Here is a 19,013-nt window from a genome sequence, read left to right as displayed (position 1 = left end):
AATTAATAGGTATATGGGATATACCGGAGTTACCAAGGCTCTGCTGAAATTTTGCGTTTGTGAACATAAAGTACTTACATCATCCATCTCACCAGGTGAGGTCTCAGGTGAGCTACTAAGTTCTCTGTTGTGATTAAGCCTTGCTTGAATCTGTTCCATCTGACGTTCCATTAGATCTCGCGATTCCTTCGAAGTTGCAGTGATATCCATGCCAAAGTAGAATGTCTTTGGAGGCGATTTCCCAGCTGGTGGTAGTCTGAGAATTGAAAATAAGAATCACTGTTCGTGTAAAAGAAAAGAAGTTTAATTCCCATTAGAATTGATATGAACTCGCAAAATCTTACATCTCCCAATTTTTCACCGGCGGACTCCTGACATCCGGTTTCCTCGACAGCTTTTCTTTTGAATTCAATTCCTGATTGTCCGTTTTCAAAATAGGCTCCGAACGTCTGTTCTCCTCATTTTTATAACCACTGCTTCGGAAATCCGTTTTAATGTTGTTACGCAGATCAAAATTAGCAAGATCCTTACTTTTTGAAGGCTCAGGCGTACTTTCCCTGCCTGAACCCTGACTTCTGTGATCGTTACTTTTGTCCCTATACTGTCGCATAGGACTCTCAGCTCTCGTCTGTGTTTCGCCTCGTTTCTCCATCTCCACGAAATCGTCGAATGCTTTGTGCCGATGTTGATCACCTCTTCTCTCTTCGAAATTCTCCATTTTCTGCTTATCGGAAAGTCGATCATCCAAAGATTGCCCACGCTTCTCAATTCTGTCCATAAACAACTTCTTCTCGGCAATTATACGTTGTGACGCAGCAATCTCATCATCGTAAGTCGCAGACTTTTTCAACATTTTATTTCGCCATGAATTTCGTTCGTTTTGACGATCGTTTAAAGCCCCCCTCTGAAACCCTCCGTCGTGTTGCTGTTCAGTTCTTCTATGATCGTAGGAAACATCCTGGTTTCTCGAATTCTTTTTCTCGGCTCTCCGTTCGTCGATGAACCGTTCCTCCTGTTGTCTTGCGCTCTTCCCTTCGATGCGTCTCTCATCAATGAATTCTTTCTGATTTTTCGTCAAATATTCTCTGTGACCCGTAGGCCTGGCTTCTCCCACCGGACCCTCTCGCTGATAATTCATTTTACTCCTAACTTTTCTCGCTGCTAACATCAGCTCGGCCTGAAACTCTGGGCTGCTCAAACTCCGCTGGAGCGTATTTTTTCCATCGAAAACTTTGGGCCTTCTTTCCTCTTTGTCCCAACGTTCTTGCTGCTGCTTCCAGCCAAGATTCTCCTTGCCGGATTGCTCGTCGTTCCACCTCTTGCTCTCAACTTCCCGTTCCTGAAGCGACGTCCAATTCGCCTGTGCCCTCTTCGTCTCGGCGCGAGTCTTGAAGAGTCTCGATTTCCTAGGCGGTGGTCGTATTTCCTCTCCAGGCCTCATCGATTCTCTGTCATTTCCAGGTGACCAGTTGTAGGAGTCCGGCGATGAGCCGTCTCCATTCGGCGGAGGCGGTGCCTTGTACTTCTTCTTACCCTTGTTGTACCTGCTGTCCCGTTCTTTAGCGTCTCTTTCCGGATACCCCTGATGACGTTCGTATCTCCCCTGTTCAGTGGGCGAGTATCTCAGGTCGGGTTCGCTTCCAAACCTTTTGAATTCCTGGAATTCCCTGTCTCTCGGATCCCCGTGCTGGTATTGAAGATCACCGTTCTGTGCTCGCGGTTGCCCAAAATTTGATGCTGACGCACTTCTGGTACGATAGGCGGCTTGCTGAAACAGAAATTACGGCGTTCGCAGAATTTCGTTAGTCTTTGCTTCGAGATCACAGAAAGAGGACTCGTTATATTGGAATAAATTACAGAAATAATCGTATGCAAGATGATCCGGATTGCCTGTGAGAAAAGAAAACGAAACTGCATGCATTTATGTGGTACAGTTGAAAGAGCCTTGAGAAGTGCCTAAGACCGGCAGTGAGTATGCAAGTATTCGAAAAATGGCACAAAGCTGAGAGAAACGCGCTGAACGGTACGAGACTTGGTTACATAGGAAGTACTTGACATTTGGCGCCTTTTCGAATACATGAATAAAGTCACGGCCGCGGCAATCGGATGCTATGTGAGTGCATTTTTCCGCCCAACCATGACAATGAAGTATAAGAACTGACGATTTTAACAGTCCGAGTATTAGAAATTCCGAAAGCAAAATAATAAATGCAAGAATCGGCCAGAACGATCTCTGGGAAAGTTGATCAGACCAGATAACAGTAGAGATTTTCATACGTGAGGTGAGGCAAGAAAATCAACTCGGTGAATCGGATAACCCGAATAGATCTCGAGAACGCGATAATCTCTTTCTTTGAAAATACTTACGAGGCAAATTATTCTCCAGTCTTAAGAGAACTGCGCATTAATTTTGTTAGCTACCTTGTTAAGATCGTGTGGCAACGTCAGCGCGGAAGGCCTCCGTCCGCTGATGGTCCCACCGTTGTGGATGATGCTTCCATTGTTCGTAGCTCGTAGCCTTTGATTCGGGGGTTCAGGGAGAACCTTGTGACCCGAGGATTGCAGATGTTGTCGATGCATTTCCCGCGGGAATGAGTGGGTCCATCCCGGTCCCATTTCACGAGCCACTCCACCCTGCGCATGGTGGTGATGGGAGCTGCTGTTATTCCCCATCTTCGATCGGGCGAGCTTCTAGGGGTCAAGGAACATGCCGACCCTGCAATGGCCAGGAGACAAATGAACGGTTAGTGTAATTTCTGGATGAAGACATTCGGCAAGTAATTACCTCGTTATACAGTTTAGTGTGCGATCAGGGGAACGATATAACGATATGCACGGGTATGGGTAATGGACTTGCATACTCTAACGAATGATGGATAACGGAAACTGCGTATAGGTAATTACTCAAGGATGAACTCCAGAGTTTATGTAAATTGGAGAGCTACGCTTTAATTGGAAGTAACACAACCGTGTAACCTGGGCGCATACGGCAGATAAATATTTTCTCAAGGCACGATATCTCGAAAAGTGGTTCAATTAGGAGCTATGGGACACGCAATGCGTGCTCGACTCTATGGTAGGTGAGTACGCAGCGGACAGATGGGACGATCGAACTAGCTTTCCATTTTTTTCACCGACGTACCCATGAATCACCTTCGTGTACTCGTTGCTTCACAGCGGGCATCATAAATTTCATAATTAAATGATTTATCGCACGCTTATTTTGCGGACGAATAAGATCGTGTCACGAAATGGAAGATAAAATATAGACATGAAACTCGAAGACCGGTACAACACGATGGACGTCTCGCGCTTGTCGTACCTGACTTCGTATCAAATGTTACCAATCATTAAAGAGTCTTAAACGCATCAAACAGAACTTTGAATCGATAAAGAACCAGCGTAATGCCACGACGCGACGTAATAGTCTAGAAGCAACTCTCTACTCCGCCATTACGAATAGCTTGGATATCTCCGTTACGTGAATGTTTGGCCCGATACTTACAATACATGTATATATATATACACATGTATTGTAAGTAACATATATATATATATGTTGGTGTGGCACAAATTGTTAAAGGTCACCGATTATTAATGCAAATTAATGCTATCCACGTATCTCGATCTTTATATCTCCTGGTTATTTCACTAGTTTTTATTTCGTTTTTTCTCCTCCTCATCGTTTATTATTCTATTAATTTTTCTCATACCTAACGGATGTTGGTTACCTAAAAAAATACAACTATTTGCATAAATTACTCGAGACCGTGACCCCGACACCAGTCGCAGTGCGGGTGTACGTCGGCAGAAGCTCGCCTCACGATATCTCCGATCGGTTTCGCGATTCGCAGACAATAAGGTAACATTCTTCAGGTATTTTCGAACCATGCAACGGTCTGCATCCCAGTTAGGGTCAGCGTAGTTTTATACGTTACAGGTATACCGCACACACGAGAAAGAGCAGGAGTATCGAACGAACCAACGAACCAACCGCCATAAATGTTGCAGATGCTTCGACTTGGCGTTGTACGAGCAAACGTCGATACCTCAAGAAACGACAAGCTGTGGTCGGCGATGCTCGAACAAGCTAGACCAGTTCGCTTACAGTTAGACACCGTTTAACCTCACGCTGTCCTCGCATCCAGACCGTCATCGAGATGTGTGTCTTTTCTCGAGTCCCAACCCATTCACCTGTGCTGGCCTGAAGAGCAGGTGCTCTGCCTTACAACTTGCCGCAGTTTGGATCGACTTAGACTTTGAGTATCGTTAACCGTAAGCATAAGTGACATAACAGCTAACGACCACCAACTGCGATCATCGAGTATTCTTTGGGGCCAACGAAATCGGCAGGTGTACCCATAAAGTTGCATTGGGTTAAAAATTGATCCAACGTTTTTGCCGATTATTTGAGGATTATGTGCAGAAGAGTTTTTGTGCCGGGTATTGATGACTGGTTGTTTTTCTTTTTCGTTTTTTCTTTTTTTTTTTTTTTTGTCGTTGTTGTTCTTCTACTTCTTCTTCTCTTTCCCACTCAATCGCCGAAATTCTGTTCCGAGACAGAATGCCGCGGTCATCCCGTTAGTAAAATGTCTCAATATTTGGTAGTGTCGAAGTTACTGTAGCAGTGACCGAAGAACACAAAGAAATAAATGCTAAATCGAATAACGAGCACCTGTTTTGCGCGGTTTTTTATCACTTAAGCGTAAAATACAGTTAACACAGTTACCCACGGTCACCGTGCGATCATCGAGGAAAAGGCATCATAGCCAGGGGCGTTTCTCGACGCCGTGGTATATATATATACAGATGTATACATACATATATAATATATATATATATATATATATATATATATATATATATATATATATATATATACGTAATTGAACGCGGCTATGATAGATGTTAGCGATATCGCAATTGATCTCGTGTGCCAAAGGATCTAAGTATCCTCCGGCCGATCACCGAATTACAGAGATTTTATCACGGAGCGTGAAGGATATAGCCACGCCTGCCGAAACGATGATTTGTGATCGGACAGTAGAATTGCCACATACAGCACGATTCTCTATATAACATCTAACGATAAGATGTAGAAATTAATGATGCAGGAACTCGGACCTCCGGAATTCTCGGCTTCCCCGGTTTTGTACCTATCCTAAGATAGCCGGAGTGACCGGTAGGTACCACGTTACAAAGCGGCAACTCATGCGTGACGCGGGTGGTTATGATATCCCAGCCTGTGACGATCTTGAGTCATCGAACCTGGACGATCGGAGCTGCCAGCGAGTTCAACAAAACCAGAAGAAAATAAAGATCTCGTGGCGCCACAACCGAGTCCACTTTTCCAATGAATATTTGCGTTGGATATACACAACGGGCGTAATAGACCATAAACAGAAGTGCCTGTATACGCGCTCCGAAGTATTAAATTTACAATCGTCGTTGCTGTAGAGAGTTTATTTCACATTACAACACCGAAGCACAATACTAATTCCAGAATTGTTACCACCTCGATGGGCTACGTTTGTAATATGGTAATGCGTAAAAGGCAATTTACTAATCTTCCGAAGTACAGTCACGTAAAACTCGGTGTCACTGAGACGCCACCGTTCACAATTAGACACAGTTGAGGTAAAAGCAGTTGTCAGATATAAGAGAATCAGATCAACCATGGCGTAGGTTTTAGATCGATCCGTTCGTTTCTAATTGTTCCGAAAAAAACCCCATACTATATCAAATGAACATGAGAAATTCCGACTCGTCTACTTGCCCGTGGCGTGAAAGAAATTTGAGGAAAAAAGGCATCGAAATTACGGATTTTCCCGTCAGCTAATCAGTGCATTCTACAATGCACCGCAGTAAGGTATTTACCGCAAGTGGAAGTGTAAGGATAAGGCTGTGTCTCGTCTAAGGATAACGTGCAGCTGAAGATCCATTATTATACCTGCTTGGACTCGCGTGTAAGTTCTCCTTTGGTGAGGCTGAGCACTAAAAACGACGCATCCACGAGGCGCCAGTTCACGCGTCTGTATGAATACAATCCATGTGTAGAACGAATTTGCCTGAAACGGCGTTCTACGGCCTCGTAAGTTGGCAGGAACGAAGAAAGACGTACCACTACCGTATTCATACGGGTTAATCCGACAATGGTGTATAGAACGTGGGTCAATACTCGGGGGAGCTGGGCGAGCTGTTGAAATAAATACCGTTTAGCAAGAATTACTACGTTTAAATCCCTCTCTCGCGTCCGTAGAGCGAAGACGCTCCAGCGGTGAAATCTCGTCCGTGGGCGTCGATTCGACGGATAATTGGAGGCTGTGCCGAGGCATGAATGCATCTGTCGAAACAGCTACATGCAACGGACAAGGTCCTTCTCCCGGCATTGTTGCACCGCTTCGTACAAGCAGAGAATTGTACAAACAATGGTGTGTGTGTGTGTGTGTGTACCACAAGACGTGGTGTAAGCCAGGCAACGCTATCTTATCTGCATCATCGGATTCGCCCACCTCGCCAACCGCGTCTGCAGGTCAGAGCCTTTCGCGTAGCAAAAATTCACCGTCTCACGGCTTATAGAGCCGTTGTATGCGAGATAACTGCACAGTGGGTAAACTTGGCAGTGGAAAATTTAGTCGCCAGAACGAGAATCGTTTGACCCGCCTTTACGGTAAAAATGTCCAACTCGAGTCTTGAGCCGTCAACGAGGTGTGCGATCGTTTTCGCATCGTACCAGTTAAGAACCTTAGATTCTCTATTCGGTAATGGGTTTAGGCGAAGCACCGTTCGCCGGGTCACATCTCGTCAGACACGTCTTGACCCGAGTTGACGCCAGACGAAGACGAAGACGAAGACGAGGAACGAGGAGTGAGGCGAATAAGAGAGCGGAGTGAATGAAACCAGGAAGGTAACTTGACCCGGCTTAAGGAAGGACGCACTCAGCTGTGATGTCGCGAGTCGGTCTTTTCTTCCTTGCCTTTTTCGCCGGAGCGCACCGAGTACGACAATAAAATTATGATCAGCGAAAAATTGATCTGCGGCGAAAGTGTGTATCGAGAGGTCACCTCGGCTGCCGGCGCCGTAATCATCGTAATCCTTTCTTTCGGAAGGTCGTAACACCGTGGCGGATGGCTCTGGAGTCTCGTTCAAATTTGCCGAAGCGTAAAACTTTCGGATCCTCACGAACTTTCGTTACAGCAATACAGAATAAATAGATAAATAGTACGCAAAGCGGTCAAGTTAAAACGTGACGTAAAAAGACTCTTGAGGTAGTAATACGTGCGTATAATTGAATAGACCCGGCCAGCAGATCGTTATTGTAAAGCATTGAACACCGGAAGTGGTAGTAAAAGTTTCACCGTATTTTATATCGACGGTCACGACTCGGACACGGACAAGTGAATCGGTACAAGTAAAATAAAGATTGCAAGAATCCACGATCATGCTAACGTATTTTCTGATCCGGAATAAGAAGCTATAATACAGCTTTAACTTTATCACCCTCAGGACGGTACAAGCAGCTGCGGGCAGGTAAAGGACGAAATATGGAAGCCGGAAGCTGATCGTTCAGGCAGGGAGACGAGCCGAGGCTCAGGTACAAACTTTTCCCGGTCTCATGCCGCAGCTGAAGACAAAACCCGGGACCGAGCGGCTAGGAATCCAACGAATGCAGATCGCTCGCTCATAGATCTGCGGCCGGGTAGCAACTCTCGTTTAATTGACGCCATGAGAATCGAGGACTACCACCGAACGTTGTTCACGCTCTGGCTTATAAATCGGTAGAGCCGGGCATCGAACCGATGTGCTCAAGTTACACGAGCTCCCGCATCGATATCCTGGAAGTTGAGGCTGCGTTCCCCGAAGCATAAAGAAGACACGCAGAAGGAGGAAAGACATCGGCAACTTTTGCCCGCGTGCATGCATATTTTCCCTTTGCACGTCCTTTAAAAGCGGCCTCTCCTCCGCTGTACCTGCACACCGCTGATTGCTACTCTTGTTCATCCCGAGGTAAGTTATAACAGTCGACGCGGAAGAGGCAGAAGAAGAAGAAGCGAGAGCAGAGTCCGTTGGCTTTTTCAAGGTTGGATGCCATTCGGTCAGGTTCACCTGGCCCGGAGCAAACTGATGTCTTTCTGAGAAATTCATACTTTACGACGGAGCGAATAACGCTTTGCCGCTGCTCCGATCCGTATCGTTTCACCGTGTACATGCGTACATACTTGTAACTTATACCCACCTACCCGTGCACCACTATGGAATTCAGAGAGCGAATTAAATTCCCGTTAAGGTGAAGCTGCGGGTGAGTCTTAGCTCGAAATTAGTTGCAATCGGTTCGGATCTTTAGCAAAATTCCTTCGTTGAACTACATAAATCGATTCATCCGCACGATAATGGTCACTGATCCATCCCTTCTCTTGCCCCGTAAAAGTCTCCCGTAGACTTCTGGTTAATAGCGGTAATTATTGTTTTTGTTCTTAAAAGGTTTTCCCAGCCAGGTTACCGTAAAGCTTGCAAAGACTCTTTGCGAAATCATTGTCGACACAGGTAACAGGTGTACGGTTCCAAAGCCAATTTGCACGTTACGTGAAATGCTTGGCGCGAAGAAAAAAAAAGAATATTTCGGAGCACCCGGAAGGTTGGAAACCCTGTAAATCTTTCGGGTGATTCAAAGCCGGCGTGTAAATTATACACACGGAACCATTCGCATTTATACCGAACGGAACTTCTGGCTGCGTATAATACCTACGCCGAATAAATATAAATCCTTGAGAATCTCTGGACGGCATTTGGGTTCCTCTCAAGTTCTTCAGAATCTTGAAGCGTGCCAAATCGCCTGAGAAAATCTGCAGCTTATTTATACCTACCTATATGTATAATACCGTTGTACGGCAGAAGAAATCTTCACGTACGATCTGTCACGCGGAGAAGCGAGGTGAAGAAAAAGTGATATAAATTATTAAGAGAAAAAGAGAAGGAGAGATGATTAAAAATTTTTAAATAACGTAAATAAAAATCATCGCAGCCCGATTCGCGTTCACATGCCGCATTTATCCATAATGCATATTACGGCGGTATGCATTCGGTTCCAGAAGCCCGTCTAATTGGCATGCGCGAGACCTTGCGAGTGATTCCTGTAAGTCGTACGAATATAATACCTGTAATAAACGCGTCATACGTACATATAATACCTGCGGAGTTTTGATGAAAAGATGAAGAATTTCAAGAGAAAGGGAGGGGAAAAAAGGAGAAGACGACGAAGAAGGATAATTGCGAAGGAATTTAAGGCGTGGCTTTAGGGAGGCGGGTAAGAGAAGAGTACCTGTCGAGTGGTCAAGTGGTTCCGAACGTCGTTGCAAGTTCCGGATTTGAGAATGAGGTCGCGGCGTTACTCTCGGAAGAAAGTCATCCACCAGAGATCCCTAAGATCGGAGAGAGTGGAACGAAGTGGCCCGAGGGATAACCGAAATTCATCTCGCGGCTCATGCTCGATCGGTAGATCGGTATTTAATCATGACCCTCGGGCAGCCTAGAATCTGTTTCTTCCCATCCTATCGACGAGATACTTTCCCAGTGTAGGTTGCGATCCGCGTACAACACACGGCGTGCGCTTAGTACGGACTCGGAAGGTCTTCCGGGGGCTGGTTTGGCAACTTTTTGACGAAATAGAAAGCCGCGAAGGTACACGTCTACACCCGTAAACGGTGTATAATCAATACGGGCACGGTTATCGCCTTGTGTGAGTTACGAGGCTTTTCAATTTTTCAGGTCAATTACCTTATACCGCAATTATATCGACGCGACGATCTGTATATAATACATATCTCGGTACGAAACCCGGGGCAAAAGAAAGTCCATCAAAGCGATGACCGCGCTACCATAAATCGATTCAGGCGAAACGCGTTCATACCGATTGACCGTATAAACTATGGGCGAGTATACATTCGTGTACGTAATTTGTCCAAGCCCCGGTCCCTGGATTTAAATCAGAAGAACGCTAAAAGTATGCTTCAATTTGCAGACAGTATAAATTCCTCGGATCCGAGACACGTCGCGAAATCGGCGCATGCATCGGAAGCGCAAGGTTACACGCTGAGCGATGTCTGTGCTTTATATACCTGCGTCAAAGTCATCCGCGTGACACATCTACTTTCTTCAATGCGAATGACTAAGTATCTTTTTTGCTCATCGGTGCAGAGCAGTCCGCACTGCGGCGAAGAGAGAAGAGAACAAGCGCTCCACATTCAAGGCACCGTGTCTCGTCTTCTCGGAATTTTCGTATACCATCGCATCTTTACACATACGTATTATACACACGTTTCTTCGATAAACGTAAAGGCGCCGCGGCCCCGTCCCTGTTTCCGATATGGGTCAATGCCTCTCTCCATATCTCGCCTCTCTTCTCGACCTTCTCAAATATTTCGATACATACCTACTCCTTGATTTCGATGGCACTGACCTCGCGATTCCCACCGTCGGTCCTACCACGAAGACTCCCATTCCAGCATCAAATTGCCCACCTACCTATTTATTACGACAACGCGATTTCGTGCAATCGGGGTTAAGTTCGTATTTAAACTGCGTGGTTAGAGGCCGCGAGGATTCTGACGTGCGTATTTCACAATCGCGGAATTCGTTCCAGCACACGTGGCGATGGATTCCAAGCGATAAATAAAAAAAAAAGAAGAAAAAGAAAAAATCAAAGAACGCATAGATGTTTAAGGTTGAAACGATCGCTCCTCGACCACATTCCTTGCACGATTGAATACGTGAAAAGTGTTACGTCGATTGACCCGGTAGTTTGGGTGGATTTTAAAAGTAGCGGGAACGATCAAGTTATTTTGAGCAATCCTGCCCACAGCGTATTATAATCATTCTGTGAGAACCTACAGAGGCTAATAAACCGTTGCGTAATTAACTGCCGCATATTATTTCACGTGTATAGATATACGTGTATGCATATGCCGCGTGCGTAGCCTGTAAAATTATGCATTTTTGAATCATCGACGAGGAACCGAATGGGTGTAACTAACTCTCCGACGGGGGTGTATAATGACATTAATGACTGAGAAAAATGTATGGCTATAAGCTACGTACGATACTTGTAAATGTATGCATGTATATGTATATACAATATATACATACATCCCGCAGATCGAGAGATTAGAAATCGTCGCGTATTCCTTTCTACACCTTATCGTTACGCACTCGCGACACGAAGCGGCGTTTTCTAATAGCCGACTGTAACCGATACATATATGCATGAGCCTGCAACAACACATTTTAAAAAAGTGTCGACAAAGCGTCCTCCTCCCCTCCTCCCAGGGATTTGCATTCGTATAATACGCGGCAAGGCTGTTATTTCGCACCTGCAAACGCTTCCAGACACAATAACAGATGAAACCGTATAAGGAAAGAGGCATGAAAAAGATAAAGATAAAGAAAAAGAACAAAAATCCCGCCATTTGTCCGGAGATTGCTTATATATTTCTTATTAATTCCTCCCTCTCTCTCTCTCTCCAACAGATCACCTTCTTCTCAGCTGTAATAGTTATCCGTAAGTATGCGTAAGCTGCAAGATCCAGGATCGTTTTCCCCTCAGCCCCTGCACCGAAAGCTGCACGTGTCAGCCCCGAGGATAGAACCGTAATACGAAAGCTCAATTACTATCAGGATGGGTAATTTATATTCATTCCTGTATCGACCTTTCCGTACGATATACTAGTTTTCCTTCCTGGCACTCGACTAATTATGTTCCTATTACATAATTTTAATCAAGAACCTGCTGCAGCGGTGGAGAACTCGACGAGTCGACTCCGGTCGTACATAATGTATATTTATGTACCTATCGTCGATGCGTCGGGTCTATTATGCAGGCATATCGACATCCTCGGTCCACGTCAAGCCTCGCTTAACCATCCTCTCTCGTCCATACGTACGTAGGTACGTAAGGTTCTAGGTTGTAGGTCAGAGGCGTGTCGTATTGGTTAACAAACATCCGTATGTTTGCCCGAGGGATGAGAAAGTCGTCGGTAGTACAAAGTTAAACCACTTTTTTGTGTTCCCTACGTACGCAGGTACATATGTACGTACATGATGTACATTACACAGACGTAATATGCGTAAGCAAACGAACCTCATTGTAATTCCAATTATACGATACAGGCGCGTAGGAATTTCATTAAATTAAATTATTATAGAGGATATTATTATCATCTTTCTTAACCTGCAGCCGGTTTTTCAAAGATTCGTGTCGTCGTAGCGTATTGAATGATAAAATATGACAAGTTATTACACAAAAATAAACCGAGGAGAGTTCACTTCGTCTACATCGTTGCAGCTTCTTTGGCAACGACGTATGTACATGGAATAAACACATAAAACTGCCGTGGCGACTATAAGTAAATCGATAATTAGGTAAACAGTTTTAATAGCCAATTCCTCTTTACTAGAATGATGATGAGAAAAAAGAACAAGGAAAAAAGAAATAAAAAAAAAGAAACAAGAATCTTTTCGACGTCGGAGTTCTCAAAGAGCAACAAAACGTCGAATAGAACTAGAAGCGAAAGAAACATCGTGAATGTCCGTGAATCTCCTCCATCCGAGACAAATTAATCAACATTCGAATGCGGACGATGCGTTAAAAAAAAATCTTTCGAAACATCACAGCTGGTTAATTGGAATTCATAACCCGTTTATTGCATTGAAAGGTGCAATCGGTTATTCAATACAAAATCGCAAATAAATAACAGTCACGCGATCGTTTCGTTTGATCGAAGCCCGCTCTGACAACGCGGGACGACTCGCAGATCGTCGGCGTAGGCGATCGTTGCCCATTTCCAGTACGAAGAAGGGTATTCGGGCTTCGTCGAGCTCGACGTTGCTTCATGGCCCCAGGGTGCGACGGGAGAGAGTTGTTCCACATCTTCGGAGACGCGCGTGCGTCTTTATTTCTCGACGTTACAACGTCGTCGCACGAATTTAATACATACCGACACTGAACTGCAAACAAGCGTATACGACGAGTATAAAACGCGTGCGTTCCATCTCCTCCCCTTTCTCCCGCTCGATTACACACGCCGAATGTGCGATATTACTTTCATATCATACTCTGCGATGATAAGAATAATAAATAATAAATAATAATTAATTAACGGACAACGACGACGAAAAGGTAAGACGATGTTTTTTCCCCTTCTCTTACTACATTCACGCGTAGAATTATAACCGACGTATCGCGGCATCAAAAGTTTCGCTGTAAGGATGCAGATTCGCAACATTTCATTGCACGCATCTATGCGTCTCGCATCTGCAGACAAGGATAAAACCTGTCCAAGCCTTTGACGGATCTTTTCATCGCGAATTCAATCCACGCACTCCTCACCGTGTATCGCAGGGCGTGGTTGACCATTCGGTGTATCTTCAACCCCTGCGGTTAATTTTGCAACAGACGTACGTCTCACGGGCTGTCATTCGCACCGACGGTGACACATCGCAGGAAGAAATAATCTACGAAGCTGAATTTAGGTTTCTTAATGGACACCTATCGCAATGTCGCGAATAATCTGTTCGAAGGGAAGTTTTGTCTCATCCCGACCGTTTGTCACATGATACTTTTTTCTAGGGTAATCAGTGTAAAAGTTGACTCGCCTTTCATTGCCGGGGGCGGTAGAAGTAAAAGCGGTTCTTTCAAAGTAGGTATAACGGCAGGTTCGGAGCTTGAATCATCTTAGAAACTCGCGTCGGTATATAAAGAAAAAAAAAAAACATTCTCTCAAGTTTTGCACAAAGTGCAATTGTTCCGGGTATGATTTTGATGTGAAAGTTGTGTGCATGGGAAGAAAAAATGGTCTCTTCAATGTCGGCTTGCAGTGTTCGGGGGATTCGGCACAGGAATGTGGGTACATAACTGATCGTGAACCAACAAGAGTCCTGGTGGAGGGTACGTACGTTATTCGCACCGTCTCCAAGGTCGTGAGAGAGTTTTGTATCATGTCGAAGAAACCGCACGGCCGAGTGTGCGATATACTCGCGTATACCAGAGTGTAGTAGGTACACAGGTTATACAAATACGCGAGCTAGGTGTTGTACATATTATACGATCGTGCAAAAAGACAATGGCGCAAGGAGAGTTGATGCAAATCTGTATACCTACAACAGCAACAGCAACAGCAACGAACACGGTTATCTCCAGCATTACTGCAGGTATAGCTACGCGTTGCCGGAATTTCGACGAATGAAATGGTATTCAAACTCGACAAAACGCGCTCGTTGCATCTACGTAAGTAGATTCGTTACTCGCTGCTGTTGCAAGAAGAAGCGGTTTTGTTTTCTTATTTCACCTATTCTTCTTTAATTCTGATACCGTAAATCTTGCAGCGAAAACCGGTTCAGAATTACGACCGTTAAAGAGAACTGACAGACGTATAACAGACGTACAGACTCCGTTGCATCACGATCAGCCGCATGGTTAACTGCACGGAGGATTGGCAACGCTATCAAATTCGCTGCTACGTAAGAAATCGGGAACATGTTGAATTGCAGCGTGCGGTAGCTCTCGAGCGATATTTTTTAACAACACACCGAGTACGGAATAGAATAGAAAGAATAGGATAAAAATACAGAGAATTTCACCTTGTCGTGAGGCTAGGCGTCGTACGGCTGCGTGACATCCGACTTTACCGTTTGGCTTTAAAATTATCACCTTCTTTATAACCATCGGGGAAAAAATAAAGGTCTAATTGACGCTAACACGATCCACAAACCTAGCGACAGGCGTGAACAAGAAGCATCGCGATATAAACGCGTCGCGGGAAAAGATCCAAGAAAAACGATAAGGCATTGAAAAATGCGTGAGTTTTGTTCAAGCCTAGCAGTTCGTCCATTTCGTACCAACACCTTTGTGCCGGAGCTTCAGAATTTCGTGAAAGTCATTTTTACAAGGATGATGATCAGACCCGTTATTATATCGGAGGATAAGATCATAGAATAAGCGTAAAGCACCGTGAGAGAGATGAACTCGTAGTTGCATACAAAATTTTTTTTACAACAATCAGTCACATCGTATGAACTCGTAAGACGAAATATCGCCGTTTCTAACGGCTCGAACGCACGATGAATAATGACGAAAGATCATATTAAAGCTGTAAAATGCAATATTTCACTCTTCTCTCGACAGGCCAAAACTTGCGAAAGTTAATTACAATATTTTGACGCGCGCATCGAGCCTCGAGTTATCGAATAGAAATTAAATAACCAGGTATAGATACAACGAGGATTGACTTGTACGCGTAATCGGTTACTCGTGTCAGAGTTAATTAACGCGTGCGAGGACAGCATTAACCGACACCGTTAAACCACGTTGTAGGTGCACGTGGAAAATCAGCTGTAGAAATTACGGTTTTGCGATCATGTCCGAGGCAGGGTAAGAGCCGTGTGTACCTCGCCGAGTCTAACGCATGGTAATCATCCTAACGGACTCCTTCCGCGAGTTCGAGTCGCCTGGCGTATCGTAGGTATACCTAGGATAGTTTCGCGTGCCCACGAAGCAAGGAGGGTCGACGACGTCCCTCTTCGGCATTAAGCCGTGCCGACTTATAACCTGCATGGATATGCGTGCGTGCACGTGGATCTGCCGATAGTTACCTACGCCAGCGATATGCCTGGATTTGCGCGTACGGATACCTAGATAAGGCCGACGTAGTTATACGTATATAGGTAACACTCACTGCACGCCTACGTATGTGCAAACCTTCGTCAATACATCCCCCGATACGTATAACCTTATATATGCGCAGGTTATTTGCGGGGCTCGCATTTAACCGAGCATAATTATGTACCTACCATACGGTTGGATATGCGCAAGCTTTGTACTACCAAGCGTATGTACCTTATATTCCTGGGTATGCTGTACACATCCCCGTACATAATGCACGTATAACGCAAGAAATTAATGCCTACTCTACGGCGCTGTTTCGCCAACTTCCTTATTTCCTCGGGCTGGCGCGCTGCCTTCCTTCCTGCCTTCCTTCCTTCGAGAGAGCCGTTCTCCGGTCATAAAATGCCCGACTATTACGGTATTTCAAGCAACCGGACGATCTTCAGAAATTCGCTTCTATTTACAGTAAGTGTCGCACATTTCTTGCACAGGTACCGTGGCGTCGATAAAGTGCACGCAAATGTGTCACATGCGCCTTGAATTGGTTCGCGGGTAATGCCAATCCACTGATACGTTTTGACCAATTGTAAGGGAACAAGGAGAAGTCTGCAGTCGATGCATTGCCGGTAAATCCATACGTCAAGAAAAGGCAATTGTCTCGTGAAAATCGTTCCTCCGAATAACGACGCCATAGCTTCGCACCTAATCTTATCTCATCGTCGTGTCCCGCAACCTAATTCCAACACCCAGTCCATCTCGACGGCCGCACCGTTTCCGTTTCACACTTATCGCACGTAGTAAAAGCCATGACTCTCTCTATGTGGTGTAGGACCTGGGCCTTCATCTGCGATGGTTCTTGAGTCCCAAATGCCTCGGTCCGCTGCACCGTTCATCACCGGTTCTATAAAACACCATGGTGTGAGCATGGAAGTGAACCAGGTCCAATTCCTTAGCTAACTTTGACAGGTTTTATTGGAATTTGTTGGACTATCACATTTGGACACGTTAGAGATTTGATCGCGAAACGTGAACGAGGATCGGTTCGAGTATCCGGACAGTGGTATTTGTAGTACACACTTGTCGTCAGTGTCGAGCGACGATGACCTCACCAAACTTTGAGACGGACATTTGGAGCGGAAATTTTTACGATTCGATATCCATTAATTAATTCAGATCTAAGACACGCGCAGCTGCACGATCACGGCTTGACGTTCGCTAGTGATTAAAATTCACAGGACACAGTTCCTTATCCGTTCTGCAACGATAATCGGCACAAGCAAAAACGATTTCCTTATATAAAAAGTATACCAAATCCCGAAATCATGCTCATTATGCGTCTCGACAGTGAGTAATTATTATTCAAGCACGTCGTGTAGCGCGCGATTAATAAACACGTTAATACATATATACGAACGAAATGAGCCGGCGATTTGCAAATGCGGATGAATATAATTTCCGACGCTTCGACGTAAATTGAAACACCTAATTATCGTAAACGGGAAAATTGTTTTTTTTTTTTTTTTTCTCTACAGACATTAGGAATATCCTTACGTACATTACATGCTGATGAGCCGCGGATTGAAATTACAATTTTAGTTTCCTTGGATCATGAATATTCTCAAATACCGAAGCGTCGAGGCGTTTGGCCTAGTTTTAAAATTGCCAACAACAATCGGAGCAACGGAAATCGGTATACGTATAAATGATCCTACATCCGCAAAGAGTACGTAGAAGCGATATGGAACCAACCAGGTGGGGAACAATAGTAAAGAACGACACACTCGGAGGATCCTCGCGAGATGAGCTCGTAAGATAAGAGCCTAATTACAAGGAAAAAAGTAAGTACGCGTATACGGTGCCAACGAAGCCGTCTTGCGGCAAACGCCGCGCCAGTTTCATTCGCCGGGCGTCTTCTTCATCACGTGCGGTTTCAGCCGAGTCGTTGCCCTCGCCGCAGAAGCGAAAGCCATACATATATATCGCGTAAGTAGATTACAGGTATGCGTATCCTAATCCCCTAGGCAGAGTAAATAATAAATGTCAAAAAAGAAATCATCCCCCCCCCCCGTCATTCTTACTCCGCGGAGAAAACCAACCGCCTCGGCTCTTGTATAACCGACTATTTAACACGCTATTCCGCAGCATGTGATCTATATTTTAATAACTTCCTGTTCACACTTACAACCGGGCGCGGTAGCGAGTAAGACATTCACAAGGTGAAGCTCTTAAGCTGTGGGTGTAAAAAGAAGCGGGAGACGAAGAATCCTACTCGAGCAGAATTTCCTCCTCCAGTGCTTGGGGATGGGTAGGTGTATCGTAACGGACGAACATCCGGGATTCCTAATTACGATTACCGGGTCGATCCCAGTCGAGGGGTTGAGGTGGGATTGAAGTTCCGAAAGCGCCAAGTTCCGAATTTTTTCGTGGCGAAACTTAAAGTGAAGAAATCAAACTTTGACGAAACATCAAAGTTTCGAATAGTCCGATAGCCGACGCTCAAAGTTCCGACAAGTCAAACTGCGGAAAGTGCGAAAATGAGAAAATTAAAAAATCTGAAGCATCGAAATTCCGAATGATAGAAAATTTTCAGTGGCTTGGTGAAATTTCACGACTTTGCTCTTCCTTTGTCTCGGATTTTCGATATTTTTCTGATTTTTTACACTCACTCGTCGAGTGAACTACGTCGTGTGAGTAAATTTTAATTATCGGGATTTTACTCTATCGATACTTTACTTTTCGGAACTTTTACTCTATCATAACTTAAATTTTCGAAATCTCACATTTAGCAAGTTTCATTCGAAATTTTGCTGTTTCGCAAAAATTTGATATCTTCGCTTCAAGTTTCGCCACCAAATAATTCGGAACCAGGCACTTTCGGAACTTGAACCGCTCGTTACTACCAATTTGTCTCAGACCGTGTTCCTCAACCGTCACCACTCACGCTCCCGCATGCGGCACGGCATAGATTCAGAGCCGTTTCGCGGCGGCTTCTAACATTCGAAGTATGTAAGTATGTAACTCGCAGACTCTCCGCATCGCCGCGACGATATGATAAAAACCGTATTGAAGTATGCCATAATTTTTCCACGGACAAACTATGCGTCCGCGTAACCCACGCACGCAGACACACACACACACACACACTCCTGTGTCCTAGGTGCAGCGGACTTTCTACGTGACATAAACAACGCGTGGCAGGGTATAGCTTGGACCGTTCCAACGTGGATAGCTGGCATGTGGAGGGTATACCTTGTTAATCGGGTACACATACCGTATCTACTATTGCAGGTATCCGCGTATGCAGCACCGAGGACAAGAAGGTTCGCGGATATGCGACATTCGCAGTCGACTGGTTGTA

The 19,013-nt window shown here is 44.9% G+C and overlaps 1 protein-coding gene across 3 annotated transcripts in view; it reads right to left on the bottom strand.

Moving 5' to 3' along the window:
- LOC107218590 overlaps window positions 1–19,013 on the bottom strand; it is a 51,041-nt gene that overhangs the window by 4,003 nt on the left and 28,025 nt on the right. For all 3 annotated transcript variants that reach the window (XR_006905839.1, XM_046746294.1, XM_015656512.2), the window contains exons 2-4: window positions 2,422–2,716; window positions 345–1,768; window positions 79–256 (exon numbers count right to left, since the gene is read on the bottom strand). Coding sequence is in view for 2 of the 3 variants with exons in the window: in XM_046746294.1 (XP_046602250.1) it covers window positions 79–256; window positions 345–1,768; window positions 2,422–2,673 (1,854 nt within the window). In the remaining variant the exon portion in view is untranslated. The remainder of the gene's footprint in view (window positions 1–78; window positions 257–344; window positions 1,769–2,421; window positions 2,717–19,013) is intronic.

The sequence above is a fragment of the Neodiprion lecontei genome, chromosome 1 (genome assembly GCF_021901455.1).
Source record: "Neodiprion lecontei isolate iyNeoLeco1 chromosome 1, iyNeoLeco1.1, whole genome shotgun sequence".
NCBI classification, from domain to species: Eukaryota; Metazoa; Arthropoda; class Insecta; order Hymenoptera; family Diprionidae; genus Neodiprion; species Neodiprion lecontei.
The sequence above is the reverse complement of the archived record's forward strand: the minus strand, read 5'-3'. Positions and strand labels throughout refer to the sequence as shown.